Below are 19,626 nucleotides of genomic sequence, written 5' to 3'. Positions count from 1 at the left end.
CATTGGGCGCTACATCGGTCAGATTTTTGGGGGGAAAATCTGATTTAAATCAATCATTCTCTCATCTCCAAGTGTGCTTCCTTTTGTGAGGTTCTCTTTAGGGTGTGTTTGGTACAAGAAAATTTTTTTGGTGACCGGGAATCATGATTAAAGGGAATACAATAGAAATTGAGTTTACTTGGAATCTTACGAAAGAAGTGTTTGATTCGCCAAAATATTACCGGGAATATTGGGTAAAAATTACTGATTCCATATTTGGTTTAGAACGAAATATGACTTGGAATATGAAGTTATTTTACAAAAATAACCCCAAACTATTTTTACTTTTGTAATTGATAGATTGGGTCTAGATTTTTATGTGTATTGGTGTATTTTTGTCTCAAAATTTATTGTTGTGCTTTCCCTTTACTTGGTATTCTGATTGGTATTCCGAATTACCATATTATTTTTGGTAATCTGAATAGTGACTTTTCTTTATAAATCAAATTACCGGTAATCCTTGGATATCCGGGAATCGTAATTTATTCCTTCTACCAAACGTGATAATTACATTTACCAAAGAAGGATTACCGGTAATCCTCTTCAAAAACTTGAAACAAACACCCCCTTAGGGTTTTTTGAAAATTACCTAGCCTTTTCTCATAGTGTTCCATGCGCCACCTTTGTGTTTTTTCATGCTGAAAATTCACTCATCTAAACACATTAACCTTGCCTCCTTCTTCTCATAGTGGGACGCCTAAAGTGCCTTCCTTGTGGTGTTCGTTTGGTGGCTTTTCAAGAAGGGTTCTTGCATCTTGACGTAAGGTGGCGTGGATCAACGTTAGAGGGTTTGAACCTTCAAACCTAACACTGATCATCTTGGAGTTTTGAATCACGAACAAAGGTATCATCACGTCCTAAAGTACGTATCTTTATTTGCATGTGTGTTTCCGCTCTTGAAAAATTTTATTTTCATTCTCACATGTCTACGGCCTTCAAGGTCATTTTCTTTCATATGTAGCTTCCGTTTATTTAATTTTTGTGTTGTGCTTAATGCCATAAAGTATGATAACAAATCGGTTCATGAACATGGTGTTATAGTAATTTCTTACCTTAAACAAGTCCTACACCACCAAAAGACCTATCTTCAAGCTTTAAATCAACCAACACAATCTCAATTTTGTCTCTTGATGAACAATAGTCGGAATGGGAAAATGGAGAGATCTCTTGAACCAAGGTTTCCCAAGGAGAATAGAGATTAGGGTTTTACTCCTAAGACACTAAGCTTCAATTTTCATGACAAGTATTTGGTGATTAAATGGCTAGAAAATGAAGAGAAAAAAACTTGAGCATTCTTCCATGGCGGTTGGGTTTTCCAGCCCTAGGGGAGGGAGAAAAATAAGTGAAAATGGATTTCAAACGAATATTAAGTCACTTTACTTAAAATGCTGACTTTGACACTCAATTTTTCTAAAATTGATAAGTATTCCTTCTATTTCTTTTTTTAGCTTGATTTCTTAACTTATCCAACTTAAATAATATCCTTTCCACATCACTAAATTCTCTAAATAATCATATTAGGATATCATAATTGAATATAGGCTAATTTTTATATAATTACAATTTGGTCCCTAAACTTTATCATATTTACATTTTGACCCATATATTTTTATAATTCCTTTTTGATCCTAAATGACTTTATTTACATACATTAGACTTTTATTCCTAATAACCTCATTTACCTCACTAAATCATACTTAATTCCATGGTTAATTCCTCATTATTCAACTTACTTGTGTGAGTTATTATACAATGAGCCCTATGACAAGGCTTAATCAAATGCATAGCAATAGGGTCTTGCCTCCTTTATAAGTAAAAGCCATTGATTTAATTTTAACAATTAGTTTATGGGAAAAGTGTGTATAATTTTAAAGGATGTAAAGTTGTGTCATTTTAAGAGAGAGAAAGAGATAAATAAAGGAGGAGAGAGAGTTGACCAAAAAAAATAAATGTGTGGGTCCCACCTCTTTGTGAGAGTGAAAGGATGTAAGTTGTGTAATTTAAAAGTATATACACTTTTCCCTTAGTTTATAGTTTAAAAAAAAAGTTTGTATTTTAAAATCATGTCTGCAGACTGCAGTGATATACATGATTTTTATAGGTTACAAACGGATTTCAAACAAGCCCATCAAATATAAATGCTAATGGGAGAGCTTGGATAAAAGCTCAAACTATCCATGATACTAAAACACATTATAAACTTTGGGAAAAAATAAAATAAAAAAGAAACTAATAGTCCTTGTGGAGCACTTCCATTCTTTCAACACCGATTACTCAACCAATCAGAATATTAAAGAGACTACCATACCCTAATCCAACCAGCTTATCGTTCAATTTTTTAACATTGAGAGGACTTTATTGACAATCATTTCCTTCATACAATGGCTTTCTTGGCCTTTTTTCCATCACCCATTTCAGGCAATTCTTCTCGAGAATCATCTTTCTCTCTCTTTGCTTTGTGCTTTCTTTCTTTGTGCTCTGCCTTGCCATCACAACCTTCACGTATACCATCTGCAACCCCACTTGGCTCCACTGATTCTCCATTTTCTTTAACCTTGGTTTTCAGTGACTCAATCACACCCTTCACATCTATATCAACCTGCCACACAAACACACCCCCAGACCAAATTTAGTAATAGTTCTAAGTTGTGTTATTGTCGCTAAGGAAATCATAATAGCAACATCCCAGATATCCAGAGCAAAAGGTGACGCACCTGAAGATTCTGATGATAATCAGAGTTGTCGGAACATTTCATCTTGGAATTCAGAGCTATAACAACAATAAAAAATAAAAATCACATGAGGAATAAAATGGATAATTTATGTAATTTTCCACGATCCTAAGGTGAACTTTGACCCACACACACACAAAACCCCGGTCCTTAAAAAAAATTAAAAAAATACCGTCTTCTCTTGTGTCCCTTGCGAAAAAAATACTCATATTAGTCATTTTTTAAAAACTAAATTGGATTTTCATTAAATTTTTAAAAGATCACATTTTCAAAGATCTGAAATTGTAGAAAGATCAAAAGTTAATTTTTGTTTGTAAGAGACGAGAGTGAGTAACTGAGTACAGTGTTTTTTTACCAAAGGAGACTTTACTCAAAAAAAAAAACAAAAAAAAAACAAACAAACAACCATTAGATACAAGTGATTGCAAAGTAAACCACCAAGGAAATATTTGAACTTTATTTTAAAAACTTTATAATAAACTCATATCATATAATGTGTTTAATATGCAATGTTATCTAATTATGTCTTTCACATTCATATACAATATACAAGATTTAAATTTTGGATTATAGTAATTACATTTTTGTAAGGCCCAAAGCAACAAGGCAGCTGCAGAGTTCTCTGCGAGTTTCAACCGAGATTTTTCATCCCCTAACGTTTGGAGTATACCATCTACCGTCGTTATCTGAACAGAGCAGACATATTTCTTATCTTGAGGAGAACCTTCATCTTTCACAACGCTGTGAACCATTGCAGAGGAGTAACTAGTTAGTTTACAATGAGTATCAAAAGCTTTGACATATGAAACATACTGAGAGAACAAATTAAATTTAAATTGGATGATTCATTAGCTAGTAATAAAAAATTTGCATCACTAGCATATACTAAATTCAATACCTAATAATACATCAACCAAATCTGCACAATAAATGCCCACAAGAATGCTTGTGATCTTGCACACAGACTGGCACTAACACCCAAACATGCTTTCCATTAATTGAAGAAAAAAAATTTAAGGATTTGGACAAGATTATTTTAACCTGGTTTTTAATTGGGTAAAACAAGAGTAAAATGAAACCCTTTTAACTAAAAATGTGAACAAAATATGTAAGTCGAATCCAAGAGTTGTTGAACTACTGGCATTCCGATTAAACCCAAGAGTTGTTGATTTAGTGGAGATCCACCTAGACCCAAGATTTAACCTACCTAAAAGTAGTGGATTCAATTTATGAGAATTGCAACTATTAAGGAAAGTGAAGAAACTCAATTTCAAAATCGAATTAGATGGGCCCGTTAGGACTTGGGACACTGCTTGGTATACAAAATACATAAGTTGAGAACTATGAGGTGATCTCTTGATTATTAGTAAAGATATAAGTAAACGAAAACAAAAGAATAATGTATACCCTTAATGACATATAATACCCCATCTATATATAATTTCTATTTTTGACACACCCACCCCCCAAATTATACTTTCAAATTTCGCTACCAGAGAAAAGCATAAGACTGAGACAATGTACTTTTATATAAATAAATCAGTACAGTAAATGAATGTTATTCTTTCAATATGTCATTCCAAAATAATAGCAGTAGATTTCTGGCTAGTAGTGGTTACCTGTATACTGGGTTAGGCCATCTTTTTATTGCACAAAGCTCGTGTAACTTTTGTTTGGCTTGTTTAATCTCAAAGGTACTATCAATGCAAGCAAAAAAATCGAGAATCTTAGTTCCAATAGGCATTATATTTGCTAGTTTATGCAAGGCAATCTTGGCAGCGTCAAGCCTTGCAATGTCCCTCTGCTCAGAGGAAGCGGATGCAACAAATTCTCCATCAACGAAGACTCTAGCAATGCTTTTTTCACCCTTCCTTCGGTGCTTGATGTCTATCAGTTTCCCTTTCTTTTGGCACAAGTCGAAGAGCATTGTCACTGGTTGAGGTTGTTGCTCCAGATCATCTAGCGTCGCTATGGGCTCCATAAGACGTTTAATTATCTGCCAACAATAAATTGTTCCTCAGACACATTACACACATACAAATCATGATAATTGATAAAAGGCCAAATCCCCAGAGAGAGAGGGTTGGAAATGGGATGGGATGGATTGACTGGTCTTTTAAAAATAGATTGAAAATATAAATCAATCTCATTTTATGATGTGTTGATGGATCAATCCGTCTAAAAATTAAATTTTTAAAAATAAATATTGTTTTATAAACTTTATAATGCTATTTAATTCAATTTAACATTGTCATTAATTTTTTCAATCCTAAATCCAGTGGCAGAGTCAGTGCAAAAAATCAGCCTGGACGTTTTTGGGATGCCCCTAATAACTAACGAATAACGAATGACAAGTGTTTTTTCTTGTTTGGATCCTAAGTAAATATTTTGTAGTAGCCTCCTTAGACCGCACATCTTTTTTGGTATATCCAGATAGTAGATAGGAGCATAAACTGAAACATTCTTGAGCTACAAAGATAGTTATTAAATCGTTAGCGCCGCATAAAAACATTCCTCCTAGAGTAGCTGTTAATACAAATAACATAAACTCTGTTATAGCCATTTCTGTACATTCAATGTACTCTACAAATAGAGAAATACATAGAGTTGAACATAGTACAATAAGATATTGAAAGATTTAACTATGGAGAAAGCTAGTGCCAAAAGTCAGCAATTATGAAGGAAGAAAATCATTGATCGTTACTCAAGATAAAACATAAAAAACTTCTGATTTTGGAAACTAGCCAAGGCACTTACTGATCTCAACGTGGCTACGCTACTGCCTAAGTCTAAATATATGCTAATATTGTTTGACGATATCTAAAAACTTATTTTTGATTCCATATTTGGATAACTTTATTATAAATAAAGTATTTTCTTCTTTATATTTTGTAGAGGAATACTAAGATAAAGATTTTAGATATCACATTAGTTTCAAATAAAATACTACTTGATATTAAGTAAAAAGGAAAAATTGACCTAACGAATTAACCGATCCAACTATGGGTTCAACCTATTTTGACATATCTTTACATGGTTAGGTTCAAACTAGTTGGGAATATCAACCAACCCGCTCATCATCTGCAGCAAGTTAAACAGATCAATCCATTGGATTTGTAGTGAGGATAAAGGTGAGTGTTGATTATACAATCTTATGTTTGTAGTTGTACAAAGAAATTATTTTCCAATGACCTTCTAATCACAAGAAGTCCCTCTTTACAAACTAATTATGATCATTATTAATTAATAAATACAGAAAATGCATATTTTTCTTAAAAAATAATAAAAACAAGAACATACCTTCCAAAAAAATTTATATTTAAATTTAACATCGATTAAAACAGCACCCACTATAGATTCAACAATGTCGGCAAGAATCTTGGGAGCTTTAACCGAACCACCATAGGAAATAGAGTCATCCTTTTCACCTGCAACTTCCACAAACTCATCTACCTTGTCAAAAAGATAAGGGGCTTTATGACGGATGCAGCGGTGGAAGCCATGGCGAATGGCCAAACGAGCTAGCTTCTCCGTGCTGACATTAGCAGCACGGAGAAGAGAGAGTTGGCCAGGTTCAATGTTGGGATAAGTGAGAAACAAGTGATTGCCCATAGAAAAGCCCAAAGCACTATCACCTATGAACTCAAGGCGCTCATAGCAGACAGCATTCGGGAACGAGGAGTGGGTCAGGGCTTGTTCTATAAGCTTCTTGTTCTTGAACCTATGTCCGATTATGTTCTCCACCTCAAGCACCAACTTTTCCATCTTCGAATTTGGAGTGCAAGGAAAAGAGCATGACAAGGTGTGATGTTCCTATTATATTGATGAGTATATTGTTTCTAATAAATAATGTTCCAATAATTAAATGTCGTCCATGTGCATCTTCTTACATAAAAGTTCTCTAAAAATTAATAAAAATAAAGCATGCAATTTTTAAACGCATGGCAATGTGTTGTAAAGAATCCATTTTACTCAGAACTGAAAGCTAACATGCCTCGTGCTAAAACTCTTTATTGGACATTGCTATCATACACTTATGCTAAATTTTAATTTCCCGACTACTACCGACGAATCCAGAATTTTTTTTTATGTGTGTATATTTAATCCGAACATTTAGTGGAGGGGCTTGGGGCAGTGCCTTCTGAAAAAAAAAAAATTAAACAAAGTTTTAAATGTATTAAAAATAAAAGAATATAAACAAAAAATAATTTATATCTCTTATATTACATGAACCATATTTTTTGTCATGTTAAGAAAAATGACAAGACTAATCCATTGAATATGTACCATCTCACTTTTTTTAATATTATATAACTTGTTTTTTTTTTAACATGACAAAAAATTTCGTTCACATAATCTGAGGGATATAATCCTCTAACAACAAAAGAAAAGAAAATTTCGACTTAAAATAAAAATAATAATAATCAACTTAATGATATAAAATCACTAAAACATAAATAGTAAATAAGATGTATTTCTTTCTTAGTATTTGTGCTTGTATTCCTAACAATGCAACCACTAAAATGGCTTCTTGAGTGACATTCCTAATTAATTAAAAAATATATCTCTTCAGCATACAAATATATATATATATATATATATATATATATATATATATATATATATGGGACAGGATATTCTTACACTGGTGTAAGAGTTAGAAGTCTTACACTCAATCTTGACCATTGATCTACTTATATTCGATGGCTCACATTACTAAAAAATTTGAGCCCTTAGATATAAATGGGATCAGTGGATAAGATTAAGAGTGTAACTTACACCGGTGTAAAATGATCCTAACCCTATATATATATCTTCTTTACTAAAAAAATGTATAACCAAATTTATGTATGTACTTGCACATATTGACAGCCAAATAGGTCCACCAATGTGTGGGAGTATATACTCTTGGATCACAGAAGCTGGATATTATATAAAAAAAAGTAAAGAAAATATAACAATATTAATAAAAAGAAAAAAAAATTCTTGAGTTTATGAAAAATTTTGAGTAAGAGTGGATAATATTTTTGGGTTTTGCTTTTACTTCAACCCCAGCCCAAAAATTGAGGCATATTGATTGTGTTTAGGGGTGTCAACGGGCCGAGCCGAGCCGAGCTTTGATCTTAACGGGCCAAGCTTGTATTTAAACGTGTCCGACTGACCTTAGCCTGTTACCTGTTACGAATATAATATTGGCATGTGGCCTGGTTTATTTACAAAAAAATAAAAGCCTGTGTGAAGCCTATCTTAGCTTGTTAGCATGTTAAAGAATAAAAATAAGAGAACAAAATTTCACAAAAAATCAATTTCCAGATAGAAACCTTAGCTTCCAATTTGCAGCAATAATTTACAAGTCTACAATAAATAAATAAAATTAAATTGAGAGAAGGTAGATAACAGGTTATATTATCTTAGCCCATTATAAAAAAAATGCCAACAAAAATAAAAATAAAAATAAAATAAATGAAATAAAAAATAAATTGACACACACGAGCAGTGCACAGTGGAACGAATGAGTTTTTGTGGGTTTGTTTGTGTGAAGGAGGATGAAGGATAATATAGAACAGCACTAGTAATTCCATAAATATACATAAATTCAATATATATCCAAATAGCATAATATAGAACAAAATCATTCAAAAAGTCTGTTAAACCAATAAAATGGGGTGAAATAAATTGATGAGAGAGAGTTATTACAAGTAGTATAAAAAGTATAAATAAATATTTATATACTAGGCTAGCCTGGGAGGCTCTAAGGCCGAGCTTCTGAATTAGAGTCTGATGCCTTTTTATTATAACACCTCACAATTTTAAATTAAGTGTTTAAACTATTAAGTGTGTAATTAAGTGGAGATTCAGTGAAAATCCTAAAGATTAGGCCAAAATACAAAGAAAGGGCAAAACGGTAATTAGCCAACACGCAACACTAGGAAGATAAAAAATTGAGTAGAAGGTCTCAGATGTTGAAAATAACCCTGGAAACGGATTCAGAACGAAAAATTGAGTGGATAGGCAAGTTTCAGAAAAAATCAGTGAATAGTGTTTTTCGCGGGTAAAAATACTGCGGTACAATTGCACCGTAAAGCGTGCCAGTTGAATTTTGAGCTCTAGGTTTCAAATATGATTTATAAATGGTCTATAGAACTAAATAGGATTCCTGATAAAATTTGATGGAATTTGGTGAAATTTGATGGAATTAAGTCAGTTTGGGAAAGCGTGCCAATGGCGCGCGCAACAGCTTAAAACAGTGTTTTCTCCGAACGACCGGAAAACTCCGGATTCATCTGACCTAGTATAATTAAAGGAGAATTGTTAATGTTAAAAATTAGAGTTTTTGAATAGGTTGTGAATCCTTGGACGTTTAGTGAAATCGGAAGAAAATTCGGATGAGTTTAGATCGCGTGAGGTGGCGTGGGACCCACCCCACTTAAAATCCACTTAAACCACATCATCATTCCACTATTCATCATCTCCCCTTCTTATGCTAAAACCGTGCTCCTCCCTCCCCCCCCCCCCCCAAATAACCCCATTTTTCATTCAAATTTCAATTCCTTCTAAATCCATCATTTTTTAACCAAATCAAGCGATGTTTGTGTTGAAATTTGTTGGAAACAACCTTCCAAACACATTGGTGGTATCCATTAACCTTGAAACTCTCTCTTTGGTGAGATATGGGCCATTTACAGCCACGAAATTTTGGAGAAAAATGATGTTCATGGAGTTGTTTGGAGCTCCAATGGTTTAGGATAGCTTGGAGGAGTCTTGTGCCAAGCTTTTGAGTAAGTTTCTTCATCATTTTAACGGTTTAATCCTTGGATTGAATTCATGAACCCTAAGGGGGAATTTGATGATTTGTGTTGTTAGAGAGCTCAATTGGAAAATTTGTATTAGATGATAATGTCTTAGAATGATGTGTGAGAGCTAGAAATGCCATGAAAATTATTGATGAAAATTGTGAAAATTTAACTTAGAAATTTTGAGGAATGTCATGACTTTGAGTTTTGGAATTTTGTTGGGAATTAATTAATGAGTTGTTGTATGATTATATGATGATATAATGTGGTTGTGTGAGGTGTGGAGTGATTAAAAGTGAATGGAAATCCTAGAATTGCTCTAGGTTACAACTTGGCCTTTAAAGGAAAATTAAGGAATTGATGTTGTTGGAAATTGTTTGAGTGATGAATTATGTGTTAAAAAGGTAATTAGATGGGTTGTGTGGTGATTGGCAAGTGGAAGAATCAATGCAAAAATAATAAGTGGCTTAGTTGGCATAAAGAACCTAGAGTGAAATATTTCGCAAAACGATGTGTAAATGTCGTAAAACGAAAAAACGACGATTGAACTAGCCTCTAAGCAACCTAAGGAAGCGTAATAAAATGAGAAAGAAAATTTAGAAAAATAAATCCTAAATTAACACTACAAAGGCCGAACCACCAAGGAAGGTGGGGAAGATTTTGCGGTTTTCGCGTTCTGATGTAATTCGACGCGAAAAATGGTGAAACGACACTTGAACTGGCCTCTTGGAAACCTATTGAGGCGTAATAAAATAAGAAAGAAAATTTAGAAAAATAAAAGTGGAAATAAGCCTAGGATGGCCGAACCTACCAAGTGTGGGTGAGGTGATTTCGTGATTTTGCGTTTTGATGCTATTTGACGCGTACTGATGGATGTACGTGATTGTATAGGTTGCCGTACGTTGACTTGAATCCCGAACCTTGAATCTGGGAGTTACCCTTGGTCCTGGACCAAGTGGATTGAGGCATTCTGTTGTGTACCAAGTTGAGGGATAAGCTGCTGCGGAGCTTGTGAGAAAAATATTTAAGGTAACCTCTTGGTACTGGGGCTTGTTCCCCTTTTCTGTTCCACCTTGCCAGTTGATGGCAACGGTAGGAAGTGTGTATGAGTAGTATAGAACACATGAGCATGCATGCATTATTACAATGGGTACTTATGTACCGAGTCTCTGGCCAGTAGACAGTTTTATTAGCCTTCAGGCAGTTTCAGACTTCCACTAGATAGGTCTCTAGGAGGGAGTTCCAGTTGACCGTGGGTCATGGTGTGTGATTCGGGTAGGAGCACACTAGGAATGTCTTTGGCGTTTTGGATGGTTGGGGCATCATGGTTGTGGTTTTTTTAACGCACCTTGGATGATACCCATAGGCTTATATATGCCCAGGGCGTACGTGGAATTGGGGTTACCATCCTGTATCGTCGTAGTTTGTATCTTTATATTCCCCATTTCTCTAAAACCCTTGCTATATCCCGTTTTAAAATTGGTTGTTGTATTCTACTCATATGCATCGAAGTGAACCATTGAGCGGAGTTTTCTCCAGAACCTCTGGGTTACTGAGATATATTCGTATATCTCACCCCGTCTCGGGGCATTTTATTTCAGGATGTACCTGTGGCGTTGGAGCAGCGGGCAAGAGGCCCGCCGAGTGATAGAGGAACATTTTCAGTATTTGGCATATTGTTCATGTTGGCATGCCTAAGTCTAGTAGTTTGTATCATTTGAATTTATGTTTAAATTTGTAATTGAAGTTGTAATATTGTAAAGGGTAATTTGAAGTTGAAGTCGTAAGTTGTAATATTTAAATATATGTTGTAAATGTAAAAGAGATGCATGATGTACTAAGATGGAAGGATTTTAGGCCTATGTTAGAGTTATGGTTATATGCTTATATTGTGAAACTACATGTAAATGAGACCTTTGTGATTGAAACAAGTAAGGAATATAATGTGAGCTCTATAGTATAAACTGTGTAATTGTAAGTGCCCCAAGGCATTGTTGGTCTTTGTGTGTGCCACCCATTGGATTATTACTATATTATTGTTGGATTATTAGGTACTTTGAGACATTAGTGAGCTTGTACAAATTTGGGGATTATTGAAAAAACAAAGGAAACTCTGGCGAATTTTCTGTAGAATTGGCAGATTTTAGGTGAACTTCGAGAGAGCATATCTCCCTCTACAAATGTCCGAAAGGGACGTGCCATACGCCATTTTGAAGCTTGAGATGTCTCCTATATGGTGTTAAAATATGAGCCAGTTATGGGTTGTACGCAGCCCTGTGGAATTTATTGAGTTCGGACTGTCCAGGGACCTCTGATGCAGGGGCTGTTCTGGCCAGTTTTTGGGAAATTGATTCCCACTTCGTCTCTCAGTAAAATTGAGCGTGTGATACACCAAAATGAAGTTTGAGATGTCTAGTTTTTAGGATAAAAATTTGAGAGCAATTGGATGAGTGGATTGTGCTCAGTAATTCGAGAAGTGTAAGTGGTTTTGGTGCTGTTTTGAGGTTGGTTGGCTGTTTTGCTTATCAAACTTCAAACGGCGATAACCGGAGCAAATGAGCTCCGAATTGAGCGTGTGATAGCTTGTTGAAAAGGAAATTAAGTAAGAAAAAGATATAATTTGAAAAGAAGGTATGGTTGTGAGCGGTGTGTTCGCAGAAAATTAATGAGTGAACCATGTTCGAAAGGTAAAAACGTAAAGTTTGGTAATTGGCTAAGTGAGTTTATGGGAACCCCTTAGTAACTTATAATAAGTCTATTGTGATGTAAAAATAGATAAAATAAATATTCCGCAAGAGTTAACAGTTATTGTCACAGCTTTTAATTATTACGCGTTTTATTGTTTTAAATGCTCGCGTAATAATCGGAAAAAGTTTATTCGTATTTTTATAAATGAATTGCTGTGATTGTAACTGCGCTTAATATCATAATTAATGTTAACAATACCGGTACGTAACGGGCTGTTACATTTATTAAACGAGCTTTTGTACAAGTCCAAGTCTGGTTCCAACACGAGCTTTTATTAAACGAGCTCAGGCCTTTACGAGTCGAGCCAGACGCCCCTGGCTCGTTTACCACCCCTAATTGTGTTCTGATTTCTTTATTTTTAAAATTGTTATGTATAATAGACATAGTTATGAAAATAGTTATGTTCTATTTTTTTTTTTCTAAATTTGATTCTAAAAATAAGAAAATAGTTACTGTTTTATAAGTTTTTTTTTATAAAATAGGCTTTACCCAATGAGTTTTTTTTCTGAAAATTTAAAAATTATTTTTGAAAATTGATTTCAAACTAGTTTAGATTTTTTAAACCCTCTAAAATATTAACAATAAATTTTATTTGTACTTTTTGTTTTGTTGAGTTGCTAGAAGAAGTTAGTATTGTGCTCGCTAAAAAAACAACAAACATATAAAGAAATGAATTTTATTAATCTCATGTAATAGGAGAGAAGCTCTCTCATGCTATAGAGATAATTATGTGTAAGATCCATCTATTATAGGAGAAAAAAAAAGATATACAAAAATTGATGTATGTGTAAGAGAGAAAATACTCTTTTACAAATGTAAGAGTATATTTTTTCTAAAAAAATTGTGCATGGAAACATAAATCTCAAGAAATATTTTTTAGGGGGTATTTGATAGAGGGAGGTATTTGATAGAGGAGATATTTTCTTTATCTGGGAATTATGAATTTTGAAAATATAGTGGGAAATAGATTTTTACAGTTACTAAAAAACTGTTTGGTAGGCCTATATTTTTTTCAAAAATATTTGATTAATTGTGAAATATTGATAGGAATAGGAAAATTATTTTATAACGATACCTTCGATTTTGAATAATTGTGTCTCTCTCTCTCAAATCGATTTTTAGACTTGTTCTCCTGTGGGTGTGTTAATTTCCCCTCATCTCTTTCTTTTTTGTATCTGATAGGGTTGTTAATTGTTATCCATCCATCTCTCGCTCTCATCAGCTCCTTTCATTGTAGCTGGCGTCGATGCTGTAACCGTTGGGGTTTATCTCCTTCGAAAATCTCCGGTTCGTGTTATTGAGGCAAGTATCCGGTTGCTGTAGCTGGCGTCGCTGCTGTAGCTGAAGAAGTTCTTCCATTTTGATAGGGTTACAATATCCACAGTTTAGCAATCTCGTTGCGGTGACCGTCCACAAATATCGTATGTTGTAGTCAATTTCCTGTCCATAATTTTCAATGTTATACTTTAAAATGGAGGGTTAATCAGTTTAAATGTTTGTCAATTGTTTTTTATATTTTTTAGTTTCAGTTTGAGCAACATGATTTATACTATTAATAAATAATGCTGGAGCTTTTAGGTTGTATAGTGAACATTGTGACCGCAAGAGATTCATCCAAAGAAGGCAGGAAAGAGCTGTAGGCTACATACCTCAGGATCAAAGATTCAAAACTTATTAAGTTATTATCAAATCTCCTTAGTCCTAATCTAACTTTCTAATTTTGACTTGTATAAGAACTTGGAAGTTTTCCGCTGCTATACATTGGACTTTAATTTATGAACCACTTTTTCCAACCTGAGTGTGTTATTTGGGTTGTTAGATGATTGAGATTACAAATAACTGAACTTCAAACTCAAGAATAACCATATTAGAATTATGTGACCACAGTGAATGCTGTGCTATTTCTATATTACAAGGAATATAAAATAAGAAGCATGTGGTGGTTTAGCCAAATTGCTGGACAAAAACTGATTTCCCCAGTATCTAGATATGCAAAGACTATATTGACAATATGTTTATTGAGTCCCTTTCGAGGGCCTTGTGCAACTGCAATGCATGAAGCTATCTGCTAGAGTTTTGCACCAAATTCAGTGGCTTATTTTATTAGGCACAGTAAATGAAGCACAATCTGAATTTCATAGTTGATTATTTCAATTAAATTTTGCTTTGATTTTATTGTTGTTTTGCTTAGCAGTTAGTGGCCTTAACTTCAATAATTTATAACCTATTAAACCCTAAACTTGTTACATGGGATATTGTCCCTGAAGTGGCATATACTCATGTTTGTTCATGTATTTGGATCAGAATTGGTCAAGAGATCCTGATGGAAGATAACTTGCCCGATGATGAGATAGAAATTGAATTGTCTCCTATAGCTGTACAATTGGCCTATGTCCAGCAGGTAAAAGTTCTGATTTCTCAAAATTTATTTCTCCTTCAACTGAATATTACTTTTTTTAAGTGCCAGAAATATTAATTAATCATAGATTAACAGCTTCTTGGGCATAAGCAAGATGCTATTGAAGCTTATACAGATATTATTAAACGAGATATGGCTAATGAATAATCAATTGCAGTGGCAGTGAACAATCTTGTTTCACTGAAAGGTACAAAAGATGCTTCTGATAGCCTAAGGAAACTTGATCGGCTAAAAGAGAAAGAGACGCAGAACTTTCGGCTAGCTCGTGGACTGGATTTGAAACTTTCAGCAAAGGAAAGGGAGAAAGAGAAAGCTAAGGAAAGGAGAAAGAGAAAGCCAAGGTATCCTAAAGGGTTTGACCCTGCAAAACCAGGTCCTCCCCCAGATCCAGAGAGGTGGCTTCCCAAGCGGGAGAGATCAACTTATAGGCCTAAGAGGAAGGACAAAAGAGCTGCTCAGGTGAGAGGTTCTCAGGGTGCTGTAGTTAGAGAAAAGCACGGTGCTGTTGCCTTTTCCAGCAATTCAAATCCTAAATCAAACCAGTCAACTGCCTCCAAAGGAGCTACGCAGAATGCAGTTTGAGCAAAGCAAGCCTTCATCATCCAAGTCGAGAAAGAAGTCTTTGAATTGACCAGGTTTTATGGTAATTTTATTAACATTTTTTATTCCAGAAAACTTGTTAATGCTGCTTTCAGTGACTAAGCCAAGGTTCCATCTACAATTTGTGGGTTCAATTTCAAAACCGTCTGTTTTGGTTCTAGCTAATGAGTATGTCTGTTAGATGCAAGTGTTGTGCAAGTTTGTCATGCTTAATTTATAAGTTTTGGAGATTCATGGAAATTTGGCTGTGGTCTTTTCTAATTGGTCAAGTATATTTATTATAGTTGTTAAATTTTTTTATATTTATTATCTAACTGTATTGATACTGATAAATCATCGGAGAATTCTGACTATTACAATCGTTATTGAAAAGTTTAAATTTTTAGTCATGGATTAATGCACCTCGGGATCATACTGTATCAATAGTTTATCAAATTTATCTCTTCGTAATACATCTTTAGACACATCGCTATCAACTTATATTTTTGGTCATGTGGTTTCTTAGAAAGAACAACTTGAAAATAGAAATACCTCTTGCAGCTAGAGACATTGACTTAGGTAAGGGCCAAATCTTTCAACTTGCAGTCCATTCTTGAGCTTAATTTCACTGCTTCCTGCTTTTTATTTTTTTTAAAAAGGAAAAAAAAGCTGGGCAGTTCACATCTATGATTCTATCTGGCATTAATTGTGACTTGACCGTAAATTGCCTGTTTCAAAAATCTTGTTCAAGCTAGCTCCTCTAATCATTGTTGTAAAGCTACAAGCTAGGTAATTGTTGTCGTCACAGATTAGCGAGATATTTCTTTGTCCGTGAGTCCGTGAGATTTGTAAATTTGTACTCAGTCTAGATGGTATCAGAGAGTTATGCACTGTCATTAGCCAAAATAATAGAATTTTTTGACCTTGTGAATAGTATCTGTCTAATAGTGTGAGTCAGTAAATTTATATCTCAGCTCACTGATTTTGGTCACCCACAATATCTATTTATAACCTTCTCACACAGCATTATTTTGTCATTCTTCCTAAGCTGGCAAATCCTTTTAATTCTGCAGGTGCTACCAATGAGAAACAACCATAGTCAAATCCAGAGATAGGTTCTACATCTCAATGGGTACGCAAGAGGAAGGGTCTTGCAACCACCTGCAGAGGAAGACTAACACTGCAAAGTAACATAGTTGCTGTACCTGATAAGCTTGCAGATGTTGTATCAGTGATTTGCTGATAAATTATAATGTAAGAAGAATCTGAAGGCAACACCTGTTGGGGGATAATGAAGCATCTCCACTTTGTCACATTTGTGGAAGAGGATCTTAATAGCTGCGTCATTCATTTAACTAGTAGGGATCTGATAAGTTTATACATAGGGCTGAATGTGTCCAAGAAGAGTAGTATGCTGTATAGGAATTTCCTTGTGTACTTTGATCTTTGATTACACTTTGTTCATAGTCATGTACAATTCTGATGTGTAACTTATCAAGCAACTAAATATATTTCAGTGATTCAATTAATATGAAGCAATTATGGTGTTCATTATATTCAATCAGAGATTTCCTTTTGATTCCGAGCCTTTAATTATTCCAATGCTGAAGTCATATTTCATGTGTGAACGAAACAGGTGCAGAACACAATATTGGATAATTTCATAATTCACAACCATCTTAATTGTAATAGTTCATACATTGCAAGAGTTATACATATAACAAAGACTTAAAATACTATCAAAATACATTCACAGGACCAATGAATGGCTGTACCATTAATTCAATATAACAGATATACATATATGCCAAATGGCCCTGATGCAGGGTTCTGTTTCGGTTAGTTTGTATCTCTAGCAGTCATGTATGTGCTTTGTTTCTTTCAATCCATATTCTCCTCTATCTTTGCTGCAGATCAACCACAAAAATCCGATCTCACCACAAAACAGCTTCACTTGGCCTTGACAGCAAATGTTTTATAATCACTCTATCAGCTGCACTTTCAACATACCTGTTGCCATATAAGACAGTCAGATAAAAACAATAACATATCACATCTGTGTTGGACAACAATTTAAACAGCAACAAATATATACGGAGGAACTACCTTATATGAAGTCTTTTTCTGAGCAAGTGTAAGTAGAACTAAGATATTGAGAAAAAGACTATTGACCAACATAAATTAAAAAGAACATACCCGTTGCCACCTTTTGTTGGTACCACTTACCATACATATCAGAATATAAGCATGTACCAACTCCAAAATTGCAATACTGCAATGCCTGTCCTCATGACTCCAAAGCTTTTATATATATCCACTTAGCCAGACTTCCAAAAACTTATCATGTAAAATCATGGCATATGATGTCTATTACATCATTCTGCATGAAAAAAACGTACAATGACACAAGTCTTTTAATTTGCAACAAAGACAACATAAAGTACTTAACAACATCAATAATGATAGCATAAATAACTGCATCAAACATTATTCCTCCATGTGTCAAACATTTGCTGCGCCATTTCATCCCTCCAATGTGTCCAGGCTTTAGATGACTCCACATGACTTATCATTTCATGTCCTTGAAAATTATCTTCAGGTACTGCCATGTCCCCCATATTATCCTCTAAAGGGTCAATTGGCATTTCTCTTCTAATATGATTATGGAGCAAGTAGCATGCAGTGATTATCCTGCAATGCGTTTTAACTGGATAAAAGGACTTTGACCTTACAATCGCCCAACGGCCCTTCAACATCTCAAAACATCGTTCAATGACATTCCTAGCACCTGAGTGTTTCATGTTAAAAAATTCTTGCGGTGTCGTTGGCTGTGCCCCATGTCTCCACTCACTAAGATGGTATCTTTGCCCTTTATAAGGTGTAAGGAATCCTTCCTCATTCATGTAACCAGCATCGCACAGATAATAGTAACCTCCAAAAATTTAACAAAGGAATTAGAAACATGGTAATACAGGTGGTTACATGTCATTATTTTGGTAATTTGAACTATGTTTCTTGTTAAATAACCTTTTGGCACCCTTAATCCGTTCGTACGAGATATAGCATCTTTGAGGACCTTTGAATCTGCAGCCGATCCCTCCCATCCAGGCAAAACATAAATAAATTGGGCATCTTGCGAACAAACACCCAACATGTTTGTTGCTATCTCACCCTTCCTAGTCCGATATCTAGGCTTATAAGCTTGTAGGGGATTTACCTTGATGTGGGTCCCATCTAGAGCTCCTAGGCAATTCTGTCATTCCAAAGCACCAAATTAGAACACAAGTCAGTATAATATGCACAACAAATTTTAAAATTATAAAGATTGCTTGATCTATTGTAGTATGATACCTTGAACCATTTCCACTTGTCAGTTGAGTTTTCGGGGACGGGCTCAAGGCGTTTGAGTAGAACAGTATGACATCTTAACACAGCCTGCAACACCTTCGTGAACTGTCTGCTTATAGTTTGATCAGACCTCATAAACTGTCTTTTAATTATCCGATTTTTAACATCGTGAGACAATATGTAAAGAAAGATTGCAACCACCTCTTCTACACCCATATGCTTGGATGGTTCAAGCATCCCAACAGTTTTAAGTAAGTCACAATTTATGAAAACTTCTCCGATCCATCCTTGTATTCTCAATACAAGTTGTATCAGTGATATACACTATTCTATGCAGATTAACTTCCCTTATCGAAGCCCTACTGCAAAAATCCCACGTCCCTCTCTTCCTCATAGCTTTCCTTTTTTCAATGTTGGCTAATAATAAACCACATATTCTCACAAATAACATAGTCAATTGATTCAAAGACTGCAAATGACTCATGAGAACAACAATGACACTTAACTCCATTCCGTTGTTCATTGCCACAATCTAACACCACAAGGTCAAATTAATTCACATTAATCCAAATATCAACAACGTACAAAATCAGAACAAAATGAAGAAACATAATATGTAGAAGAGCAATAGAAACAGAAACACAAACTCCAGTCATTACTCAGTTTCGTCTGGATTGTACACATTAAACAAAAATATGATTCCATGAAACAATGTACACAATTACAGGATGACAAGCAAGAACATAAACAGTTGAGAGTAAAAGGAAAACAAAAACACGTTTAAATACAATCCCCTAATCTGATTAAAATAAATGACACTTTTGTTGGAGCAATGCAATCCATTCCAACATAATTCCAAACAACAACAAAGAACACGAGAACTTGCACCCAAACCATAACCATACAAAGAACAGGGCAGTTCTACAGGAATAGGTTACAATAAACATTTAAATAAATTCTTTAAAAA

At 34.5% G+C, this 19,626-nt stretch overlaps 2 protein-coding genes and 1 long non-coding RNA gene across 5 annotated transcripts; 1 reads left to right on the top strand and 2 right to left on the bottom strand.

The window, feature by feature from the left end:
• Positions 1 to 2,413: 2,413 nt before the first annotated feature.
• LOC133315462 (ribonuclease 3-like protein 2) lies at positions 2,414 to 6,536 on the bottom strand. Its single transcript, XM_061517087.1, has 5 exons — positions 6,123 to 6,536; positions 4,391 to 4,767; positions 3,352 to 3,512; positions 2,754 to 2,809; positions 2,414 to 2,638 (listed from the first exon to the last, which is right to left on the bottom strand). The coding sequence occupies exons 1-5, from the start codon at positions 6,534 to 6,536 to the stop codon at positions 2,414 to 2,416; spliced, it is 1,233 nt and encodes a 410-aa protein (XP_061373071.1).
• A 6,858-nt stretch (positions 6,537 to 13,394) lies between these two features.
• Positions 13,395 to 16,851, top strand: LOC133315474 (uncharacterized). 3 transcript variants are annotated; one of them, XR_009752090.1, is made up of 5 exons: positions 13,395 to 13,451; positions 13,551 to 13,734; positions 14,618 to 14,714; positions 14,890 to 15,375; positions 16,385 to 16,851. It is a non-coding gene; the product is annotated as an uncharacterized LOC133315474 (long non-coding RNA). The 3 variants fall into 3 exon arrangements; XR_009752089.1 differs by lacking the exon at positions 13,395 to 13,451 and having other exon boundaries at positions 13,458 to 13,734; XR_009752091.1 differs by lacking the exon at positions 13,395 to 13,451 and having other exon boundaries at positions 13,458 to 13,734; positions 14,890 to 15,890.
• A 940-nt stretch (positions 16,852 to 17,791) lies between these two features.
• On the bottom strand, positions 17,792 to 18,875 carry LOC133315460 (protein ALP1-like). The gene is made up of 3 exons (XM_061517086.1): positions 18,663 to 18,875; positions 18,339 to 18,564; positions 17,792 to 18,243 (listed from the first exon to the last, which is right to left on the bottom strand). The coding sequence occupies exons 1-3, from the start codon at positions 18,873 to 18,875 to the stop codon at positions 17,792 to 17,794; spliced, it is 891 nt and encodes a 296-aa protein (XP_061373070.1).
• Between the last annotated feature and the right edge of the window lie 751 nt (positions 18,876 to 19,626).

The sequence above is a fragment of the Gastrolobium bilobum genome, unplaced genomic scaffold (assembly GCF_033153095.1).
Source record: "Gastrolobium bilobum isolate Gb01-03AN ecotype WA unplaced genomic scaffold, APGP_CSIRO_Gbil_v1 utg2803, whole genome shotgun sequence".
NCBI lineage: Eukaryota > Viridiplantae > Streptophyta > Magnoliopsida > Fabales > Fabaceae > Gastrolobium > Gastrolobium bilobum.
Note: the sequence above shows the minus strand (reverse complement) of the source record. Positions and strands in the feature narration are given on the sequence as shown.